Source organism: Labrus bergylta, chromosome 16 (genome assembly GCF_963930695.1).
Source record: "Labrus bergylta chromosome 16, fLabBer1.1, whole genome shotgun sequence".
Taxonomy (NCBI): Eukaryota; Metazoa; Chordata; class Actinopteri; order Labriformes; family Labridae; genus Labrus; species Labrus bergylta.
Genome location: NC_089210.1, coordinates 10,340,181 through 10,365,315, shown reverse-complemented (window position 1 = coordinate 10,365,315; position 25,135 = coordinate 10,340,181). Strand labels below are relative to the sequence as shown.

The following is a 25,135-nucleotide window of genomic DNA, read 5'->3' as shown; positions in this document are numbered from 1 at the left end:
TCGGAGGCCTGCTGTGTCTCCCCGCTCTGAACTGAGCACAGGAGAGTAGCCTGCCGTCTGTCTTTGCTGCCATTCCGCATCAGCGCTCGCCCCTTCAAACATGCCAAAACAACCTCCCCTTTTCCTTCTCTGGGGCACACCCACACCCACACACACACACACACACACACACACACCCACACACACACACACACACACACACACTGCCCTCCTGGTTTTTTCGTAAGGCCACATTGGCTGGGGATTTTTATCGTGTGCTAGGTTAGCTCAGGTGACTGCAGCAGCTACATTGGTATTCTCAGCCAATGATGAATACCTTTTTACCTGTCAGTCTCCTTCTATACAATCCCTCTGTGAAGACACTGTGCTATCGAGGCTTGTTTGTCTGTCAGCTGCATTCCAGTAAAGCAGGGCTGGGCCCAGCCAATGGAGCGTGCGGCTGAGCACATGTAAAGACAGGAAGTGAATTTTTGGTGGCGTATAGTGACATTTTTCCTTGGTGTTTGGCTTCACTTTAAACCATTAAAATCCTTGTTGGTGGCAGTTTGAGTGATTAGTTTAAACCTGCATATGGGGATCAGGCTCATACCAAAGTACCTTTTTATGTAGATTAAGTTTAGGGCAGCTGTTAGATTGCAGCCAGTGAACTTCTAACAAGGAAGGCTTTTTCTTTTTTTTCAACCAGTACAAATGGTTGAAGTTAAACAGGACACACTAAGGTCCAAATGTAATGTCTTGAGGAGCAAAGTGATTTGTATGTGTGCCACAATAAGATTAATAGCCATCTTCAGCTCTCAGGAAGCATGCGTTTTCAAGATAAATTGAGAGATCAGTGTGGAGTGCTGAAAGCTGGAAGCTCATCTCTCACTGAAGTACTCGTGTCTGCTGGAGTGTCTTTGTTCTTACTATCTGTACGTTCTGTCTACATCTTAAATGTACGGATAACAGAACATGTTCCTACCTGCTGGTGAGGAGACGCTGTCTTACTGCATCTTTTGACAAGATTTATTAATATTCAGCTGTGAGCCAGGTGCCTTTATGCTGTATTTTACAAGGGAGGATAAATCAGCTGCTATTCCAGTGAATGTAGTATTCCTGTCTCTATAAATAATACAAGGAAGTGACTTGCGTATCCTGACAGTTCATCCTTAATGAGTACGTTTGAAATAAAAGCATTTCTAGTTCTTGAGTACGTTATCAGGATCCAAACAGGTGTTTAATACTCAATATCAGCAAGGTCATTGATACCAAATGTAAAACATTGATCTATTTATAATGCCTTTAATTTACAAATTCCCATGGCATGTCTGTGTCACTGTTTCCATCCAGCAAGGTAGATAAAGACACAGCTGAGATAATATCAGCAGACCAGTGTGTTGTGTGTGCTTTCATACTGTCCTCTTAGGAAAAAATGACTGTGTAGAAGTATTTTAGAGTCCCAAGAAAAGTTTGTTTTCGAAGAATGGTCAGTTTGTCATTTTAACTTGTTCTATCCAACCATATTTAAGTTTTTTACTCGATTTAGATAACCTATTGTTTAAAATAAGCCTTTGATATGATCTTATGTCATCATGGTGGACCTGTGACAGATAAAACAATGGATGAAGGAATAATAGCGTATATTCACATGCAGTCTAACATTTTGGTTAGGTGTGAAAAACAAGTGACTGCACTTTGGCTTACATGATCAGAGATGTTCAGACATGGTTGTCATTTACAGATTGCGTGTGTGGAAATCAGACTTCATACATTATTTGCTTCAATCACTGATAAATCGGTAACAGACTTTAGTTCTGTCCACTAGTTTCAACTGAGTATCAGCTGACAAACTTGTGTTATTTAGCTTTAATGTGGTCTTTCTGGTTAACGTGAGCCTTATTGTACTGCTGATTCGCAATCCCCAGGAAATAACTGAAACAAGGGGGTTAAAGGTGCGAATAGTACAGTATTGAAGTTGTTTACAGCTCTGTACAGCTTACATTATAAACCCTGAGCTAATTTGTTGCTTACATTGTGCAAGTAATCACTAAACGCCCTCTTTTATTTATTTGATTATTATGCATATATATGGTTATTTTATTGGAGGATATGTTCATAGTTGTTCTTTGCTAGTTGTGTTATAATCATTCATCTGATCCACGTTTTTAAAGCACCTTTTATATATTTAGAAAGATTATTTCTGAGAGCTGATTCATGTTCTCCAAAGCGACAAGAGGCGAGGACTCTGTCCAACCACTCACAGTCACCTCCCTTTTGTGACTCACTGTCTTTCACAAACACACATTACAGTCAAAATCAGCTGAGGTGTTGACTCCACAGTTAACAACCAGGTATTTTTTTTTTCTCTTGGTCAGTTTTACATAAAATGAACTAGTACAAAGAGTACAGCTTTACCCGAGTATGTATTTGTTGCACTTCCTTAAAATAGAATAATAGAAAGGAAGCTGTGTGGTTTCCGAAAGTAAAAAGTCCATTCATTTTCTCCATTTGATAATTAGCCATAATGTCATGTACCACAAGCTACCTGTTTCTGAAACAATGTTATATGCTCCTGTGGAAGATACGAGTTTGTATGATATTAACCTCATTTTAAGAAAAAAATGTGGTTTATTCGCGATATCATGGAAAATAACGACACTACCCATGACCATAGAGTGTCACAGCGACGTCTCCGATTGGTTGAGCTTGCCGTTACCATGGCAATGTTCGGCTCCCGCCCCTCGGCTCCGAATGCAAACGGATGGTTTCACTAGCAGGCTATCTAATTAGTTAGCAAACAGGAATGTACTTATAACCTTGTTATACAGCAGTGAATTAAATTTATATATTCCACAACACAAACTGCAACATAGTACAACACTTTTATTATCAGTACAAACACTATAACAAATAAAAGTTACATTTAAGAAGAAGACTTATCATTAGTAATGGATTGTGGAATGGGTAGTTTTTTGATCCCAGACTAAAATTATACACAGTCTTGTACCTTTGCCTTTTTCTTCATTTTCAGTGCAGCTTTGGCGCCAAATAAAATGTACTATAGTCACGAGTATAGGAGTAGCTCCGCTGGTTGTCTTGGTAGGATTTGAATGGGGAAATTTACTTCCAGAAAGTAATGGAATCTTTACTTCCATCTTTACTCCAATCTTTACTTCGGCTGGAAGTAAAGAAAAAAGTGGGCGGTCACTGTTGAGTTCTATAAGACACACATTTAGAGCTGCCCCTAAAGAGTTAACCCAAGTGTTGAAATGTTGTTAAAGTTCTCCTGTTATTCACAGGAAAAAAAAAAAAACAACCTCTCAGAGCGCTTTCACTACTAACCTGTTTGGTTTGGTTAAAACAACTCAAGTTCGTTTGGCAAGTCAGTCTGGTTAGTTTGCGCTGGTGTGAAACCTGTCAATCGAATCCTAGTGTGGACCAAACAATCGGACTAAGACTGCTTGAAAAGGTGGGTCTCGGCCCGCTTGCATTCTGATTCTGGTGCGGTTTGCTTATAGTAAGAACATGAACTGACCTACCGACCAAACTGCAGGAAGCATTGCGTTTTTTGGATTAAACCTTGATACGGACCAATGCCCTTAAACCTTAAGCAGAAGGCCTTTAATGTATGCATGTGACATAGTCTGGCTCGGGTTTTTGTCATGGAAAGTCAGTCTGGAAACAAGCAGGATGTACCAGAGACACAGTGTACACATGCTGTCCCTGGGTTGTTAGTTAAAGTAGTCGGCAGCCAAACAAAGAGTACAGATTATCTCAGGTATTCAAGTTACCGCTAAGTGGTTTCGTATTGGGCAGTACAGTTTGTTCACTACTCTGAGTAAAGTAAGCCTTTATAAGTTACTACAATATCTGACTAAAGTTATTAACTGCAAAGTGTGCTTGAGCTTTAAAAGATAGTTCGCACATACATGTGCAAGGCTAAAGATGACTTAATCAGCTAAAAGAAAGCAATGATAAATGAAAGTTCAGTTCTATGATACACTTTATTTGGTGCCAGGTTCATGAGATGGGAATGTTCTGACATTTCACCTTAACCCAGGTTCAACTCTCAGTTTTACTGATTCACTATATTTGTGAATCTTGTTGCTAGGGTGTCAGCTTGTGTGTGTGTATGTGTTTGTGTGTCTAACTAAGTGCACATTGCAGTCTGAAGTGGTTTGAAAAGTGTTTTAAGTGCATACTCTACTCAATCATAGCAATGTCTTTTTAAATCAATGTCTGCCTGCTGGCAAACAACAAAGCCCTTGGCTTGGGTAAAAATTAGTGGCATGAGCTAGGCTTATAATTAACCAGTGTGCTTTAATGAGGTAAAGTTTCCTTTATTAGTACCAGCCAGATGTGGGCACTTTGTCTTTTAGCACATCTTATGCACGAATAATCTTCAACACTCTCACATGCACAGATTAAGCTGCTATAATGGTCTACAGTACATGTGTGTGTCTATGTGTATGTGGTGTTTTGGATTTATTAAACCACCATTGGGTTAAATATGTGCGCATGGAGCCATTACAGTTTTTTTTTTAAATGTGGGCTTAAGAGGCCTCTAAAAGAATAATACAAAGAGGTTTAGCACAAAGTCAATTGACCGAGAGTTATAAAACATGACATCAGGGTCCTCAGGGATGTCCCCCAGTGCCATGAGGGCCTAAATGATTCTGATGCTTAATTTGGTAATTAACAGAGCATCAAACACTGTCTATAAGTGGAGTAAGTGTATATTTTTTAAACAAAAAATTAGTTAACACGGTCAAAACTTCTCATCTAATTAGTGTATGAAATAGGGCTGCGAAAATCGCAAATTCATCTCTGTCCGTACATGGTCTGGTATCTAAATGTTTTGGTTGCCTCATATACCACTCAATGACTTTTGCCCTATCTAAATTGTGTTTTGTCTTCACCAAGAGGTAGTGGTGAGGCTGACTGAGCATTTTTTACTCTTGACCAGAGCATTGGATCCCAGCTGACACACATGAATCATGCACTTAGACATATAACCTACATACAGTGTGTAAGTACACACACACTTGGTTCATAACGCAACACAAACATAGACACGGATGCACACGTGCCCCTGAGCTGGGCTGATACAGCGAGACAGTGTAGTTGTGTGTGTGTGTGTGTGTGTGTGTGTGTGTGTGTGTGTGTTATTTCGTTTCTAGGGCTGCATCTCTGCAGTGTCCTCATTTTCCAGCTGACTGCCAGATCCTGGCTTGGAACCCAAGAGCCAGGTTTTCCTGGAGCTGGACGAGGCTAACTGCTGCAAGGCCTCTGTAACACACATTTGGCATGTTTCTTGCCCCCTCATCTTCCTGTGGCATCTATTCAGTTTAATCCTGGACTTCATATCCAGCCTTATGATCCTGTAAATTCCAATTGTATCTTGTTTCACATGGGTGGCAATTTCTTCCTGATATGAGAATGAATCTCAAAGTGTGTCTCTAGTGACCACATGTGATCAGATTTCACATCCTTGCAGACATCGGCTTCTAACTGTGGGAAACTGCAACCACTGCTGAGTGGACAATCTAAATGTGTATGTTCTAGGGATGCTACAATACAATCAGCTGCAGTTCAATACGTACCTCAGTTTGATTCTGACAGCCCTGGCTTTATGCAAATTCTAAAAGAACAGTGAAAGAAACATTTTTTTTTATGCCAAAATAATTTATTTATTTTACTTTTAAGCAAAACAACTTTTCCATTTATACAAATTTGTGGTGTCTATTGGTGTATAGTCTCAGTGAAAAGAAGGCAGCATTGAAATGGTGCCAATGTAGACCTGCTGTACAAATAGGAAGACATTTCATTATTTAAAATAGATATTTATTTTTCACGGACTTTCACACAGAAATGGGTTGTAAAATGTTGATATCACTGGTATGGTCACTTTGCTTAAGCGCTGCTTCGTCTTTTCTCCGTTAACTCTCACTGCTTTCAGCTGGTTGCTGCGTGTTTAACAATCAGCAGTTTCACGTTAGGAACGTTACAGCCTGCTGTAGTCTGTTGCTGTAAACGTGGACAAAGTAAATGTTTCCGTTTGAGTAGGTGACGTGTATGAAACAATGTTTGCAGACTGTTACTTTTTTGTTGACCGTTTTCCGTTACTTTGTCAATATACTCAACGCTAAAACCGAAATGTCCCCAACCCACCGATTAGAAAGACGCTTCCTCATGCTGCTGCCTCTCCTCACTGCTTGCTTAAGAGTAATGTGTGTAATCTGACACCAGTGATGGCGGCTTCCCCCAACTTTAGCTTATAGTGATTTGATATTAACTCGGGGGGAGGGGTTTACTTATCCCAGCGCTTGGACTCACAGGCGCGCACAAACAGAACCAATTCTGAGAGGAAACACAATGCATGGAATTTAGTTGTACGCAAAACCGCAATTCAGGTACGTATTGAACTGTGATGGCATACCGAGCGGTTCAATATTATATTTTGAATTATTGCGTCCCTAGTATGCTCACCCGTACAGCATGGAAAAATGTCTGACAAACAGTCAGTGATGTATTTGAGTTCAAATGTTTACGACCAACTAGGGCTTTCCCCTTGTAAGTCAGCAATGAGAATTCTTGTTGAGTAGACCTTACATTAATTTTTTTTTTTTTTTAATGAAATCACATTCTTTTTTAGCTGTCATACACAGAATAATGTAGTCACAAGATTTTAACAAACGAGCTTAAATATATGCAGAGGTCTCCTCCTCTTCAAAACAAATGGACTCTGAATAGAACACTGTTTGGGCTCTTTGATGGAGCTTCAGCGGCTGTGAGCTGAGCTGCCCCTAAAGTTTCAGCTGCGTTTGGCATAAATCCCTCACCTGGTGAATGATACAGTTAAATAGGAAGGAGCTCAACCATATATTTTAACTGTTACAGATATCGTTGACTGCAGTGACTCGACTTGAAAAATAAAGAAAGCAGCATCCTGGAATGTCGTAACGTTTGTGCTTGTTGTAATCTGATTGAACTCAGAGTAACTCAGAGTTAAAAATGGGAGTTGTAGGCTGATATACAAATTTGCTGTGGTGCTGAACTGGAAAAAAAAAAGTCATCAAAATGGACAAAATCTGACCTGGGTGCAGCCCTACACTAAGCAGCAAAAGTGGATAGATGCAGTTCTAAACACCCAAGAGGTATGCCTGCATGGTCTTGTACATATATGTCCTCTGTGAATGAATGCATGCACATTCTGTTAAGAGCTGTCCCCGTTCGATTCCTATAAGGCATCAGAGTTAGAATTTTTCATTCTTTGTTCACCTGAGAGGGTTATCCATGTAATGGTTGAAGGGTTCCAAGGATTGACACATTGTAATGTGGGTTAGCAGGTCTGTTGAGGCTTAGGAAAAGTTTGCACAACACTTGAGTTCAAGAGGCTTGTTTTCTGAGTGAGACCCAAGGTCAATATTTATGCTGGAAAACAACAGGCGCATCAAAGTCCATGCTCAGCTGATATGCTCACTTTACATTGACATCATTTTATTTATAAATTTCATTGCTGGATAATCTCTGGTATCCATTTTTTTTAAGATTCTGAGAAATGAGAAGAGACTAATTGCATTCGGCTACTACACAACAAGTATATGAACCAGACAGTATGTAAAGATGGCGGCCACCACAGCTGCGGATCAGCTGGACCAGGAGGAAATGGAATCTGCCTGCAGTATGTTATTGTTTGTAAGGAGATTTGCCACTGCAGTGCTAGCCAGAACAATAGAGAGGGAGAGCAACGGAAAGAGTAACATAATGTGTCCATGTGCAGCTCCCTCAGGCCTGACTGGGTTGTAGTGGGATAAGGAGTTTGAATTCTGAAGGCTTGGCCCAGTGTGTTTGGCTGTGGATCACAGCCACGCTGAACGGAGCTCATGCTCAATTTTGGCTTTAAGCCCCCCCCTCCTTTTGGTGCAGTTTTCTTGGCCCACAGATACAGACACCCATGTCAAATACACGCTTATACTTTCCTTGATGTCACATTGGGTGGTCCGTCACATCCAGACAAAACATTCAAGACATCTCTTAAAACCAGCCTGAAGCCATATTCTTGTTGGCTAATGGAAGAATGTGAAACGCTCATTGTGCTGTGTTTGGTCATGTTTCCATACATAGTGCTGCCATTATTGTGTCCATGATGTGCACCGTTCATAGGCAGTCACTCTCAACATCTGGCTGATTTATTGCCAGCTGTGTATCAATGCTGTAACTCATGCTTTATATCATACTGTATCACTGCATGCAGGGAAGTGATGGATTTTTCCCTCAGTAATGCACAATTTCTTATCTTATCTGTAGAAGACCAGTTGGACTCAAACTTGGAAGAAGAAAGTGATGTTGCACTTAAGTGTGTTCCTGCTTTTTAATCCTCTGTTTTGAATCATCTGTTCTGCACTGTTTGTTAGGAAGATTAGTATATTGTGTGTGGGCAATTTGGTGAAGAAAGGGATGAAGAGTGGGAGACAGAACGAGAAGGATGACAGAGTGCCCTGAGGCCATGTTAATAAGGACTCTGTCTTTCTTTCCCTCCCATTCTTTCCTGCTCCTTCCGTGTCTTTTCACTCCTCCCTCGCTTCCCTTGACGATAGCACGAGCAGCCAGATCATTGCTTCACTCTCTGGCGTTTTCTCTCCCTCGGCCACCCCTCCCCTGCCTGCTCCATCCTATTGCACTCTCCAGCTCCTTCCTTTCATGTTTCCTCCCTTCATCCAGTTTTCTTCAATCTTTCCTCCCTTGATCCCTCTCTGAACCCTCAGGCCACAGATCAGCCCGTTGCCAAGAGGAAAAAAGGAAAATAGCAGGAGGGTGTGTTGATGGAAGGAAGGAAGGAAGATACAGTTTGGAGAGAGATGGATGTTGAATCTATAGAAGTATGCAGAGATGAGTAGGCGAAAAGAAATAGATTCAGAAGGTTGTTTAAAGATGCACCAGGCCATTAAGCCAAATATGATTGAGATTTTTTCTCTGCTTTGCTCAATGAAATATGATAATGCATTATATCTGTTTGAGGTGAAAGCTGATAATGAGAGAGGCTTGAAGAAAGAGTGGAGTTCATAGAACTCTAGTTTATTCAAACCAACTTGAGTTGTATATTTAGTATCCTTTATTTAATTAAATATAACTACACTGATTGAAGCAGTTGAATATGTCTCTCATGGACTTCTCTGCATGTCTAGCACTAGCTGCTCGCTGATCTGCAACTCATTTCCTGGAGTTTATTTTGTTTTTAGGTTTGGATTCATTCAGTGCTTCTTACAACATGCATATAGAGAGTTGGATTATTTGTAGAGTAGCTTGTCCTTTTAAAACAAACACATTTGTAGTTTAAGCTAATAAAACACAGGTTAAAAATCGGTTGAACAGTGGCAGACAATGGTTTAACAGGTAGGGGGCTGTAAACTGATCTGCCACTAGCATCTCTCTATATATTTATATAGAGAGATGCTGTATGTTTTGTTACTTTTTTTTTAGTCTTCTTCATCTTTGGAGGATGACTAGAGTTCACCTTCAGTGTAGCTTTTATGTTCCTGGTTTCGACTCATGTTTTTCCTCTAGAAGAGGGGACATCCACTTTCTTTGTCCGCAGCTCAAACTCCTCTTTGCAGTGTACGGTGGCTTGTTGTTGTCACAGTTTCTGTTGATTGATAGTCTATTTGTATTTATTTATGGGCTCATAGTTAGCATCAAGGTATGAAAATGACTGCATAAGGTTTGGTTATACACGTAACTGTTGCTAAACTTACCTAATAATGTTAGTAAAAAAGTATATTGGTTCTTTGTAACTGTTCAGTGCAAGCATACACAAACTGCTCTGTTTCTACTTTGCTCCACTTTTCCCCCACAAAGACTTAACAGTCACTCTTCTTTCTGTCTTTACCCAACCCCTGTGGCTGTGAAACCTCAAGGGAATAAAAAGTAGTCCTGGCCTTACTCATTCAATTAGCTTTCTTGTGCCAGTATGGGTGTTTTTTTGTGAGCGAGCGGTAGTTGCTTCTTTTGCGATATTAGGAAGGTAAAACAAATGTCTCAAACCTCTCCCTGTTTAAATGTATTTTCTGTTCTTTCTCTCTTGTCTCTGACAGTACTGGCATAAAGGATGCTTCAGCTGCGAGGTCTGCAAAATGACTCTAAGCATGAAGAATTACAAAGGCTTCGAGAAGAGACCATACTGCAATGCGTAAGTTGTCCCCAAAGTCTTCGTTTTGTGTGTCAGTGAGCACGTCCAATGTTTTTCATACTCAACTGGTTCTGCCCGCTTCCCAAAGACACTGACAGCAGTGTTTAATCTGTCCACAGACGGAAATACGACCCTCTAAATGTGTGTGTATTCATGTTGCAACCCAATGAAGGCCCCTGTCTCCCTCCTCTGCTGTTTATCAGTAACTATTTCAGCTCCCCTCTCAGAGAAAAGGCCTATATGTGGTGTGGGAAAGTGCCTCCCTCCTCCTCTTCTTTAGGGGAAGGGGGGGTGTATCAACAAAGGAAATTCCTCAAGTTCCTCTACAGTGACACAGGCGGACACACTGAAAACTAGCATGTCCACTCACGCTTCATCACATACTCACACACTAAAAGGCTCATCAGGAATCCATGGAATCTCCCTCGTCCATTACTTGTAATGGTTATCTACTCCTCTGTGTGTATGTGTGAGGGAGTTGGATGGTGATTGCATGTCCTGAGAGGGAATGCAGAGAAGGCATTGCAACATGTTCTCACAAGCTCTTTTGCATTTTGCCTCAATTTCGGGTTTTATTGCCATCGAAGAAAAAAAAATCAAGACGTCAAGCACTCTCATTCTCATCCCCAGTGGAAAATCTATTGTGGTGTGCTAGTCTGTGTTGTGCACAGCTGTTGATTCCAAGAACAAGTCATTGGCTCCAAGTAGTTTCTTTTTTTTTTTTTTTGTATTGTGTTTCCTTAAGTTGGACCAATTTGAATCTGCTTCTACTATTATGGGAGTCTAACGATTCATTCAGATTAAAAACAACTTCATTGTAACCTTTTTCTTTGATAGTTTTCTGGATAAATCAATTAGTATGTTAGTCAAAAAAAAGAAGGAAAAATCATTGATCTGTGTTTCCCAAAACCAAAGACGACTATTTTCAGAAGCCCTTTTTTTCTAAAACAATATTCAAACCTTTTTTAGTTTGATTTATCAAAATAGCAAAAGGCAACTAATTTAAAACTATACAACTAATTGATTAATTGATAGCCATTGCAATCAATGCTTCAGCTTTGAGTTAGACATTTTCCTGAGTGGTTGAAGTATATTTTTAGAGATGCAATTTATGTTATGTTCCATCCAACTCAACGAAAAGTTGCAATGTCATCCTGAGAAAATAAAACCATACAAACTATTACTTGTTAGATAAGAATTTCCAAATGGAGAAATGGCAATCACATTTTCTTCTATCTGTAACTGGAATAGATGAGTAGTCATCATAGCATGAGAACCCTACTGTAAGGATCTGTGTAAAATTCTATTGTCTGCGTAAGCCAGCTTGATTAATACAAGAAACACCCTGAAAGTGCAGCAGCTAAATGCAATTGGCTATTCCTATTTTATATTATTTACACCTGTCCTGTGTCAGCTGTAATATGTCTTCTGTTAAAACACCAAACGGTGCATTTTTATTGCGTCTTTCCCTGAACAGGTTTCAAAATTGTTAAGTAGATTTGTCAGTCAGTCAAACAATTTAAGCTCCACGCCATTTTTTTTTTATGGTGTTGAACTTATCAACAGCTCCCTGAATCCAATGTTTGATTTTTTGTTTTACCTGTAAAATCAGGACAACATCCATATTGTTCTTTTTAGAGTATAGGGGTTGGGTGACCACAGCAAATCCTCAGTGTAGCTTCAACGAACTGCAACCTAAGCAAAAGCTGAATGAGCCATAATCCTTGCAAACACTTGTATGCAGGTATAATTATAGATATGTTTAAGATGATTGTATTGTTTTGATCAGTCATCTTTTCCCCCCCTACATTTAATATCTTAATGTTACCGTTCTCTTCTTCCAGTCTTAATCTTCAACAGATCATTAACAACAACAGGTGTTGTCCTACTTTCAAAATAAAGCATCTTCTTTTCACCTTCCTTCTTCCGGTGTTCCCATCTCCCTGAGCCAACAGGAGCAAGCCCCTTCAGAGCCTGTTTATTATGTCTATTTTTGTTTGTTTAAAACCAGCCTTGTTCCGAGTAAACATCATCAGTGGAAGAGCCTCCCGCTTCAAGAGAGGAATGCAGGCTGCTTATTCTGTGGGATAACTGCTTTATCATTACTCCTCTATATTTGTCCTTAGTAATTGATATAGGCGTTGTTTGTTTTCTCTTTCTTCCCACCCACCTCTTCCTTGAGAGTCTCATTCCCGATTAGATGCTGGGGTTATGGGGGGGATTGTGGGACATTTAGGAGGGCAGATAAGTAGTCAGAAAAAAATCTTCATTTCCCGTGGAGACTGCTGGAGACTTGGTGGGATAGTGCCATGATGACTTATGGCCTGAATTAAGTGGAACGTCAATGTGGCGTTATTAAAAACTTGTCACAACATGTCTTGATTTAATGTTTTCACTTATATTGTTTGACAGCTGTCTTCCATTTAGCTTTATCTTGAATCATTGTTTATAAATTGATAATAAATAACCACTCTCACTTCTGGTTGCTTTAACAGACGCTGTGGGGCAGGGCGCTCTGTGACTCGTAACTAGATGTGTCCGTTATTTAGATCTAAGCGAACATGCTGGCTGATGTGATGAAACAATATCAAATCTGAGTGTGAAGCTGCTGTTAACAGCAACAAGTTAGGCTTCACTTCAGAAAATACAACAGCACAGTAAATCATGTGGGAAGCTAATTAGCATGTTAGGGACTCTTTTTTTTTTTTCATTATCTCATCTCAACATCTGCTCTTAGAAAATTCTAGCAATACCCACTCCTGTCTTCTACAAACTACAGCTTGACCTCTTTGACATACGTGTGTGTGTGTGTGTATAAAATGATGTCTGTCTAAATTTAACCTGCTTCTCTTTATTACATTTGTCATGTAGGATGCTATGTCTTGTACATGTAGAGAAATGTTTCTTCTGAAAGATGCATTGAAACCTTTTCAGGTCTCACAGGGGCGAGCTGCCAACAACTCCTCCTGGTTCCACTATGCAAACAGGAATCTCCTTCTGCACAGTAGGCGGTTTGTGTGTGTATGTGCGCGTGTGTGTGTGTTTGATTTTACATATGCGTGGTGTCCTCACTCACCTCAGCAAAACCTCCCCTCCATTTTGATCCCTCCCTCTTTAGCGTTCACAGTTTGTGCATGTGTCACCAACTCCCGTCTGCGACTTATTACCTCGTTATACAACCTGACAGATAGATGAGTGCACTTGTGACTCACTCATAGCTGCAAAACAGCCTCAGAAACAGGAGCATGACTGAACATAAACAGGCACACAATTGAGCGTGCCGTCCCCTCTGAGTCACCCAGCTTATATCTTCAACGCTCTTGTGTGATTGTGTTGCAATTTACTGACCCTTAAGTGCAAAGATGGTTACTTGAAGACGCACAGAAGATGACATGAACGCTGTTATGCGAACATGCTGGTTATGAGGGTGTGCAGCTCAAACAAACACTGTCTGATTCAGACAAGTCAGCAGGCAAAGTGATACTCTGTTAAAGGAAGTGTGTTTCACCACAAACTGGTAACAGTCAACTGTAGAAAATTCACATTTATTGAGTCCTATCTTTGATCAAGGGAAAGTCCCCAAACAAGGTGAAGACAAATATTGATAAATGGATCCACAGGGGTTAAAAGTAAAAGAAATAGTTCTCAGTAACACTTTCTTGTTTATTTTGTCTCCATACAGATTTACATATGTCTGATGCAACATTAGCGTGAGGAAATTAGCCTTTAGGCGTTAAACCTGGGAGGAGTTAGTAGCTGGTTTTTAAAAAAAATAAATAATATTGAAGCCTCTTTATGACCCACAGTAGCCAAAGGAGCCTTCAACATAGAGATTTATTATTTTTGATGTGTCATTTTTTAAAGCACTTCCGTGGGGGTAGGTTTCAGAAGAAGTGAGAAACTGCAAGCTGCAAAAATATATATATATATATTTTTTTTTTTACTTTCCAGGGCAAAGATTCTTAATGAGTGAGACATTGGACTGTAACAAGAAAAGAGAAAAGAGATTCAACACAAGCCAAAAGTTTTTAACATGTTCTCTCTGCAACAATAAACAGTAGCTGCATTAGCCTCAGCTGCTAACAAAACAAACCACTACATCTTTATATTGCAGATCGCTACAGGGAAATGAGTGCTAGCAGTCGCATGAGCGTGCACAGGCTTGCATGCGTTTCTACAGATGCAGCGGGGATCAAGTGCTTAAGTTTGTTTTATATCACATAGCTTTGAATCTCAACTTGAATCAACTTCTGCTTCTGTTTTTCAGATCTCACTACAGTATATTCCTGCTCTGGTCCTACACTACGAATTAATGCTTTTGGTTTCTTTAAAGTGGTTTCCAACTTTCATTTTACTTCCAACCGCAATGCTTTTGTTCAAATGTTTTACATCCCATAATCACGCAGAACAAATGCTTATTTATCATGTTTACCATGTTGTCAAGGACACAGAAACATATTGCCTAAATGGGTTACCCAGAGGCATGGATAGTAGTTGGGGACTTTTGAGGTCACTATGAACCCTAAGGCAGGCTGGGAACTGCAGTCCATATGAGCCTTTTATATATGCTGTGAGGGCTCTTCCTCTCCTGCTGGATTCAAGCCATATGTTTCTGCTGCCTTCAGGACCAAGCTGAACTGTGACGCACTGTTTTTGTGGACCTGAATGCTACTTGAGCGCAACCAGTGTATAAAAACACTGACTTATGCCCAGCACGCACAAACCATTGAGAGCGGTTTAGGCAATCGATAAGTAAGCGTGCGATGAATTGCTTTGGAGTGATGCTCGGTGTGCTGCATGCGTGCATGTCTGCATCATTTCTGCTTGTTTATGCTAACTTGTGTATATTTATGTTTAGTTAAATTTGTTTCAGACAGAGCTTTTTTTCTCCTGAGCAGTAGGAGGTCTGGTGGAGTCTGCGGCTGTCAAGAAAAGTTCCCAGAATCCTTTCAGAAAAGAGACTTGCCTTTACGCTCTGCTGAAGGGGGCTACCCATGACATCATTCACACTCACCCAGTGTCTCTTTGACCCTACTGCTCTGCCCTTCCTCTTCCTGTTATCCCCCACAGGGCCGTGCCTGTTTGAGTGTGTGCCTTATAAGTGTGTGTGTGTGTGTGCCTGTGTTTGGAAAGCTTTTTCCACACCTGCTATGGATCGCCTCCAAAACTCTGCAACCTTGAGGCTCTCATCCCCCCACACAGTCACTGCCTGCACTTCCTCTTTCTCAGACTACCTTGGCTTCCACTGACTGAGCATTGTGTGTTATACTGACATGCTTTTTGTCTACAGGGGCTCCTAACTCAACCTCAGGACCACCTTGAATAACAAATACCCCCACTGTGGGCCCACAGACTGCACACTGCTTGAGTCATGCAATTTTCTTCTTAAGAGTTTTGGCTTGAGCAGCACAGTGCTAGTCTGAGTAAAAATGTGGCATTTGTCTGTGTGTGTTCACTGTGTGCTGACTTTCTTTGCATTTTTTGTGTTTATTTTACAGACACTACCCCAAGGCAGGCTTTACCTGTGTGACTGACACTCCAGAGAACCTCCGCCTCAAACAGCAGAGCCGAATGCAGAGCCAGGTAACTCCTTGTGCCTGTAATAGCTACTTATAGGATTCAGGTTTAAGCTTGAGTCCAGACCTGAAACACACACATACAAATACACATACACACACTTTCAGATAAAACAATCAGATTGATTCAAATATTTAACATTCAAAATAGCTCACTGCTTCAGAACAGACCTGAGAACTGACGCATTAAATTGATTCACAAGGACAATAATTTAATACAATATTTATTAATATGATAAATAGGCTCCCCGGGTATGCCTACAGGTTGGTTGCATCGTAGATGAGCAATCCCAAAGTGTTGTTTGAATGAATGAGGCTATCATTGGTTATTGCTTCAGTCTTGTCAATGCCAAATCCAAAAGAAGGAACACTTTTGTTGTTGGTTTAGTGTAAGTGTAAAAAGGTGGCTGGTTGCAGATTTCTCAACTGAAACTGAAATTTATACCACAAACTCAAACTGTCTTTCCTTTAGCAAATGTCCTCTGCAGACACAAAACAGGAGAAGTTAGGCAAACATAGGAAAACATGTCTCTCCTCACAGCCTTCTAAGAAGTGACACATCAACTAGTCTGCTGATCTCACACACATTAAATACCCTGTTACCTGTCCTCTTGAGCCAATCAGAGAAGACCTTTGTAATCAGTGTCAGATCAGCTGAGATGTAATCATTCTCACCTCCCACGGAGTGAATGAGACGCGAGCGTGATTGAGCAAAGAAAAAAAATACCAATACCTTAAGGCCAAATAAATCATGTACAGAGGCCTCAGTCCTCCAAACGGACGGCCCAGGTTCAAATCTGACCTGTGGCTCCTTTCCCGCATGTCATTCCCCACTCTCTCTCTCACTGATTTCTGACTCTACCCACTGTCCTGTCACTGTCCTGATAAAGTCATAAAAAGCCCCAAAATGAATCTTAAAAAAAGAACTTTAAACAGAATAAATTAAGTTGAATTCATTTAAAAGTCATATTAACTTCAGTTATGTTAAAGAGGAAAAGGAGTTGCACATTTTTACATAAACATTGACAGATAATTTAATCCTTTATTGATCCCTAGTGGGGACACATAGATTTTATCCTTATACAATACAAGGATTACTGTATCCTTATGCATTGTTTGGACCATACAATTATAAGCATGGCCCAGAACTAGTCATGTGCTCATTTCAGCTCTCTGCATCTTTATTGCAGGGGAAACCATACAACTACCGTACCTATATGATCTGATTAATACCCACAAAACACACTACTATGGCTGTTTCTGCAGAAACTAAAATAAAAAGGACCAAATTATATTCAAGGATAAAAAAAACTCTCATCAGACAAAAATAACCCTCTGAACTAGGTCATGTGTTATTGCCTTAATAAAGATGGCTCTGATAGAGACTTCACTCCCCAACAGACTTATATCAAGGTTTTCCCACTCTGGATGTCTGTAGAAGTCTTCTCAATAACAAATCACTGGTAAATAGTCTACTAATAGTAAATAGTCTATACATTAGTGACATAGATTGGGGCCAAATAGTAACAGTAAGTTTTCAACCTTGCAGGCGGTCATATACCTTACCTTATACCTTATATCACCTCTTTTATTTATGGCATTATGTTGGTATTTCAGTTGATCAGGATCAAATCTTCAATCAAGAAAAAACGCTTCACTATTTTGATCTGAAGGGGGGTAAGTGAGAGTGTTAAAGGATCCAAAGGGAAAAGCTGAAGGGGACAGTCTTGTTGTTTCAGCGTGTGTTAGAGGAGACTTTTGTCCTGAAAGGAGGCGGGGCTTTTAAAGAGTGTCGAGTCTTATTTGAGTGTCATTGCAGATGAGGTCGGGCTGTGTACGTGAGAGTGGGTTTTTGTACAGTATTGGGGTGGGGGTAGTGGTCATATTGAGAGGAGGACAATTGGGGGATCAAGGAACAGATGGTGTTTTTCTACATGGGTTTTGCATCCTAACAGCCCACCACAAACACTCCAAACAGACCAAGTGATAGTCGTTTGATTTGTGGTTTATTACAGCACCAGAGATTTTTTTTAACAGACAGAATATGTTTGTGTGTGATGGGAAAAGGATTTGCTTTCTCTATTGTAATTGTGTGGTTTTTACTCACTACAAGGATTTGTAAATAATAGTGTCAAATGAAAAGAAGGACTCAGTTTTGGTAACAAAAAAAAGGAAGAGCAAGGAGGTGTTTATTTATTTAGCTGCAAGTCTAAAATCTGTCAATTTAAAGAAACACACTGTTTAACCACAGAATATTCTAAGAAATAATTATATTTCCCACCGGTTTTCTTGAAAATGTATTCCAGCAATAAATTAAATTGTACAAATTTAAATATAGTGTTCATTACTCAAATGTGCACACTATAATGCAAGTGTGCTACTGTCTTATTCTTCTGTATTATTGCACTTGTATCAGCGTCAGGAAGTTTGTTGTGTTTGTCGAGAACTGTGACCATATAACCCCTCTCCACCAATACTGCCGCTGCGTTGCTACGGGAACCCTATTGCTATGGTAGCAGGGTAGAGGTTTGTCACACCTCATTACAAGACTTTGCGGAGGGAAACAGAGAGAAACGAGTCAGAGAGCGAGAGAGAAATAAAGAAACTGAAGAAAGCAATTGGGGAGGACGAGAGAGAGCAATGAGGCACACATGAGGAAGAAAAAAAGAGAGACAGGAAGGCACCAACACAGAGAGAGGGAGGAGTGCAGGGTAAAAGAAGAAGCAGAAGATAAATGTAAAATCCGCAGAGGAAGGCAAGCTGGAGGAATGCAAATAGAAGCAGAGAGAGATGATAATGAGTATGAGGTCCAGCTCTTTGGGAGGACTCTCTGTGTTGCTCTGAGGCAGTAAAATATGAATGAATGAAAAAAGAGCCCGGAGAAGAGAAAGTGGGTGGGGAAAGAAAGCAGGAGCATGATTGGAGGAGACAAAGCTGTTGCATAGACCCACAAAGACAAAGGAGATAGACTGAAAATAAAAATAGGGGAGGATCATATATTGGTCGATGAAAATGATGGACGAAGATGGGTTCGAGGCCACATCCATCTTTTTCATGATTTGTGTGTGTGTGTGTGTGTGCGCAGGCTTCAAAGCCCTGTATAATCTACCATTTAATGCATAACATCCATGGTTATCACGCATGTTTTCAGGGGACGTCACGCCCGCTGTACCACTGCATCACACTCGCACACATTATCTGTGAATCATACCCACGTCATGTCATCACAAGGCATGTGGCGATGAGGGGAGGATTGGTCAGCACTCTATTTAGTGGTGTCAGACATGATGTGGGTGTCAGGCGAGAGCATGGAGGGAGGGAAGAACGTTTCGTAGTAATGTTCTGTGTAGCCGAGCTCAGTTTTTATTAGAGGTGCAGGACATTGGTGCACACACAGTACAGACATGCATACAGGGTTTATCAGGCTAATTTTACGGTTAGAAACCATTGGTGTGCAAAAATCCGTGCACAGGCTGCAGTTCAGCTCACGTTCAGTGCACACTTGCCTTGTCATCTGTCCTGACCCCGGCAAAAAACAAACAAAAAAAAAAAACAGGTTCTTCCTGCATGACCTTTGTCACAGAAATGAGTCACATTCTTGTGTAAACTTCTTCTATTATTTGCCATTCTTACAAGTGCATGGGTTACTTGTTGAAAGCTACAGCTTTAGAAGTTCTGCAGGGCTGGAATAGTGCAGAAACACTACAACTCTCCAGTCTAAATGAAGGTCAACATGCTCACATGAATGCATTTATCATTGTGTGAAGAACACTGAAAGAGATTTGAAAAACATGCAGAAAAGGAGAAAAAAAAACGAGATGCAGTTTCGGTTTTCACTTAAAGTTGAAAAAATACAATGTTCACATTTTAGAGAGAACTGTGCAGCCCTACTTTGTAGGAGTCCTTTGCACCAAGTTGTCAGGAACTACAAATATCAATCTCAGCCTGTTAAACTTCACTTTAGGAGACAAATGTTGGTTAGACGAAAAATAATGTTTGAGCTATTGTGGCGAGTTTACATGGCTGCCACAATAGCAATTGCCCATTTTTAGATTAGCAGTAGTCCCTGGAAGTGGTTTGTCATTGAAATCTTTGTTACACATAGAGAGAGCCAAATGTAGCTGAAATCTTTTTTTTATTTTTATTTTTTAAATGAAGTCAGGTAGCTGACGTCTTGTGAAGGTTAGTAAATGGGTGTACGTGGTTGTGGGTTTAGAAACACGAGACTGGCCACAAAGCAGCTGTGAGGGAGAGTCCCCTGCATTGTTATTTCTGATACTCATCTGACGCTGCATGGGCTGGACATTTCCCCCCCGGTGCCCTGAGGGTGAGGATAGGGTGGGACCGCTCAAAACACACACACACACACACACACACTAACACACGCACTAACACAGACCAAGGCTCTTTTTGTAGCACACCACCTCTTATTATGACCATGTATGGTTGCTACAGCATCCTGCATGTAAGGCATCCAACTACCCAGCAAACAGGAAGTCAGTGTCACCACAAAAGACTGAGCAATATACGTTGAGGCGACTTCACTTAGCTTGCACTTGTAACAAGCATTGGCATGCAGTGCTAATGTCAGCTTAAGAGTAAAAAGACAATATAACCCCAAGAAATCAAAACTTTCTGGTTTGCTGAGTAGATATCTTGCAAGTTACGAAATGTTTACATGTTCTGAAAGTTATGTGACATTTCAGCGTTTCCTTGTTAGTTTATCTGATGGTGTCAAGCCAGAAATAAAAGAAAACCAAAGTATTTTCCTGTAGCTGTAAAAGTTTTTTACTTGGTCAGGAAAAAGGACAGGACTTTATCATTTTCTAAGATGTAATAAACACCACAGGTAACATATAGTTGAAGAAAGATATTTAAACAATAAAGAAACATTGTTTTTTTTTAAGAAATACATTTTCTTAATTTTTTTGCACGAGTCTTTATTGAAAGATCTCGTGTCTTTCGGGATTCCTTGTCAACACACACAAATGCATTGAAACTGTTCAATAATCTGATCATGTCATTATTTTCCCCCTATAATGTGTCGCGTCATCAATTTTGTTTGTCTTTTTTTTTTTTTTAACAATAATCCTTTTTGATCTGCAGGTTCACTACAAGGAGGATTTTGAGAAGAATAGAGGGAAAGGCTTCAGTGTGGTCGCAGACACGCCAGAGATGCAGAGAATTAAGAAAACGCAGGAGCAAATCAGCAATGTAAGTGTCACCAGTATGATTCACCTACTTTTGGACTTGGACATGAAGAGCTGTTCTAGTGCTGAATGCTGCCCAGACAGCCCAGTGTGGAGCTAGTCTGCTGGGAAATGATATGTATTTTTTTCTTGAAGACAAAGGGTTTGTTCTGAGCAGGATGTTTTGTTTACATGAAGCACAGTATGCTATCCCTCCCCGCTGGTACCACAACTTTTACACAGGTCGTGTTTTTTTCTGTTGTATAGTTCAAGTCTTTCTTCAGTACTGAGTTTAGCTCCCCATCGTTACACTTCCTGAGATTGGTTGCATCGTGTGTACAAAATTAAAAATACCCAACATGACTTTTTCATTCTTTTAATTCGTTACCATACCAGTTAAAGTCAGGCGTCCTCTGTTCACACTGTTTCTCATTCTAAGTATTTCCGTTCCCCTCAAATCACTCCCCACATCAGCCATGTTCCTCCAGTCTCCCTCAGCTCCTCTGATTGATTTGCCATTTCTCTGTAAATACAGACCACCGATGTAGAAGTGCAAGCAGAGTTTACCTTTTGTCCCAAGACTGCTGAAGTCAGCTGGAAAGACCTTTTTATTTCCATGCCAAACACACTCGCACACAAAACATGCGTCATTTTGTATACGCTGCTCTGTGCTTGCCTCACTAATGGTATAAGTATTGTGCAGGGTGATGGCTAATTACCGCTTTCGTGTGCTGAAAAATGTTGTGTGTCTGAGATCAAGGAAATGTGGAGGACAGAGGGAGGAAGATACATATATGTAACATGTAGTTATGGTTGCACACACTCCCCACATGAAGATAACACGAGCATAATGTTGGGACGGATTGTGAAGTGTTTTCAGTCTGAGCTGATAATCAAGACATCTGCCTACAATCAGTGCGTCATTCCCAGCCAATCATAAGGGAAGCTCCACAGATGAATGTTTCATCTTTCACTGTTTTTATTCACTTCTCTGGACTCTTAAGAAACAAACCAGTTTACTCGGCTCTGCATCAAGAATGTCAACAATGTGAAGCCTTTCAATCGCTTCTTCTTGTCCAGTCTGTTTTACTTGTTACTTTTTTCTACTAACTCATGACTCTTTACTCTTAACTGCTGTAGTTTCTCGTCACCTTCCGCTCATGAAGCAGGACTTATTGAGAAGTCGAGGCGAGGTTTAGCTCACTTCCTGTAAATCCACATACACCATCTGTTCATCCTGTTTCTTTACAACAGACACAAAATAATCTCCTTTACAAACTCTCACTTAGCATATTGCACTTGACAACAGTCACTGTGTTCTCTCAGTCACTCGCCTCACTGTCCTCGCACAGACACTCCCGTCATCCCATCCAGTCTGTCTATACACTCCTCGCTCACGCCGCCAGCACAGTGGTGCTCTTTGAGTGTGGGTGTAAGCGGGGACAGAATCAGGATTGTAAATCTTGACCAGGACTTTGTGAGTCAGTCTGTTATCAGCCTGGTAATAAGGAGGGCCGGGCTATTTAGTGCAGTCATGGAACAGTCACTCAGTTTCAGTTTCATGAGTGTGGCCCCTGTTTTATGTTGAAAGACTGACTGTTGCTTCTGTCTAACTGGGTGGAGAGGGGTAAGGTTGATCTTTATACCTGGAATTGAGGTGCAGGTACTTATTTTTGTAATTACACATGAACTACTAGTAAAAGGACAATGTTACAAATGTTCCATTACACTAAGAAATGCTAAGTCATATGATTCTCCTCCCCTCTCTGTGTTCCTCTTGCTGGCTCATTTTTATCTCAAGTGCTGAAGCTTCGAGTTGGTTCCCTTTTTTTTTTTTCACTTCACCTGTTTTGTCTGATGTGTCAGCAAGGGGTTGCTATGCAACTGCAAGCTCACACCTCTTCCTGCCGCTAAGATGTCATTTCCTGTCAGTGTCAGGCTGCTTCCCAAGGCTCTGCTGCACATACATCGCCCCACCTATCACCACTGGCACAGGGGTGCAGGAGAGCACATAGGAGACCTCTGGTGGATACAAAGTGAACTACACTCTGGGATTGCTTCCTGGAAAGAAGGCTGCACCTGTAGTTTAAACCCCCCCCCATATTCATCTCTGAACTTAAGCTGATTGTGTTTGTGTCTTTTAGATCAAGTACCATGAGGAGTTTGAGAAGAAGAAGATGGGAGGAGAGGTCCCTCCACAACAGCCAAGCAACCCCAGCCCAGGTATCCCTTCTAACACCCACACAAAACATATCTAAAGTTGAACTGCTCATTCATTTTGCTGTTATTTTATATGTTGATAGAAGTTGGTGCAGTAACGGTAGAAGAAAAATAGTAGATAAGGGAGAAACAAATTTCAAAGAAAACACCTTTTGGAAATTTCTGAAACAGTCCTTACAGCATCAAATGATAAGTTCTTCCATATCCTCTTAAACATAATAAATAAAGCCATAACTACTTGGATGGCTAGATAGCTGTAAAGGTGCTTTGAGCAATCAGAAAACTAGAAAAACCGCTATATAAGCCCAAGCCCATTTTACCAAAGGGAACAGGAAGAACTGGTCTTTTGTGAAAGAGAGTCACCTAAACCATTCAGTCCCTGATATTGATAATATGAAAAAAAGTGAACTTAGTATCCACATCTTTGTTTAAAGGAGCAATATGTAACTCTAAAACGTGGCGTTCAAAATTGGTACTGCATTCCAAATTTGTGCGAGTCGATGTGCAGGCAGGTTGCCATGTCGTGGACGTGGAAGCTTCAGTGTTTAGCCGGCTCTGCATCGGTCCTGAAACCTTTCGGGGCTCTAACTTGTCGGTGGGGTTTAATCAGTTATATCTGACCCAGTCTACATGCCTGCTTCCATCACTGCTACACCTGCTGGTTTGCCATGATAACTGGTCTCATATATGGGAAACTGAGGCATCTAAACGGCCGTGTCGGGGTGCTTTAAAACCACCTTCCTTCTCTGGTTAAAAAAAAAAAATACATACCATTCTGGACCGGAATCAAAACTTAGGAGAACATACTGGCTGCTGCACTGTCGTCAGTGAAGCCAACACTTCAACATTGCATGTTTCCTTGATGTTTGATGATATAGGGAGGTCATTTTATGATTAAATTCAGTAGATATCTTGCATATTGCTCCTTTAAGTATTTTGCCTTATCTGTGCTTGGCTCCATCGCTGCCACAGGCAGAATGAGCTCACCAGGCTGGGTGTTACTCTGTTACCCCACTCAGGAATCCAGGTTATAACTTGTTCACGGTAATCCTCCTCTGCATCCAATCCGTTCAGCCAAAGAGTTTTTTGTAGCTGCAGCAAATGTTTGTAACCTCTGCTACTTGAAAATCATGCAGGTAAAACTAAAATACTAAATACATCTGTAGATTATCCAGTTCATCAAGTACTTTAAAGACCCAAAAAGCTGTTTTTTGGAGCTCAAAATGAACAAATGTAAAGTCATTACTACGAGCAGCATTATTATGAAAACTCATGTGAGATAGTTGCTTTTAGCATTCAGAGTTCAGCGGTAAAGTAGTGGCTCAGAATTTGAATGTTCACTGTACCTGCTGCTTGTGTTTTACATGCCTGATTTAGACACAGTAAGGCATTGTTCAGCGGGTTGTGCAACAAGCAAATCAACAGCCTTGGGATGCACGTCTTGGCTTGCTGCATTTTTGAATTCCTCCCTCTCCTGACAAGTCGACGCAGATGCACAGGTGGAGGCAAATACCTCTGAATTAACAAGCATTAGCTGTATCCACTGAAATCTTTATTCTTCTCCAAAAAGTGTTCCATGTAGACTTGTGGCTTTACTGCTGAATCCCAGTTTATCTACCAGTGAGTCTGCTATGACAAGCCAACAGGAGATATGTTTCAAGTCTTTTTTCATTTTTTCTCCCTCTCTATTCCTGTTTTACCAGCAGCTTTCCAGCCGCCTGCAGCCACTCAGAACTTCCACTACGAGCCTGCTCCTGAACCTGTGCGCCAGGCGGCCGCTGCTCCGCCTCCCAGTGCTGGAGTGAGTACTCCATTAAACCCCCCTTCTTGTGCTCCAAGTGTGTTTCATTGCCAAATAGAATTGGATGAATTAAAACCTTGAAAACAATGAAAAGAGTCAATTAGTTATATAACAAACAGCCAAATGAGTAGAAGCTATTGCATGTGTAAAAGTAATTTTCTGAAACAGCACTTTAGATTTT

General features: G+C 40.7%; 1 protein-coding gene across 2 annotated transcripts in view; it reads left to right on the top strand.

Annotated features, from left to right (window-relative positions):
• The window catches only part of lasp1 (LIM and SH3 protein 1), a 30,292-nt gene that overhangs the window by 1,705 nt on the left and 3,452 nt on the right, over positions 1-25,135 (top strand). Inside the window, exons 2-6 of one of the 2 annotated variants that reach the window (XM_020632601.3) lie at positions 10,074-10,168; positions 15,667-15,751; positions 20,851-20,958; positions 23,078-23,156; positions 24,860-24,954. In XM_020632601.3, the coding sequence (XP_020488257.1) occupies positions 10,074-10,168; positions 15,667-15,751; positions 20,851-20,958; positions 23,078-23,156; positions 24,860-24,954 (462 nt within the window). Of the gene's footprint in view, positions 1-10,073; positions 10,169-15,666; positions 15,752-20,850; positions 20,959-23,077; positions 23,157-24,856; positions 24,955-25,135 lie in introns of both variants that reach the window. The other variant, XM_020632600.3, reaches the window with a different exon arrangement.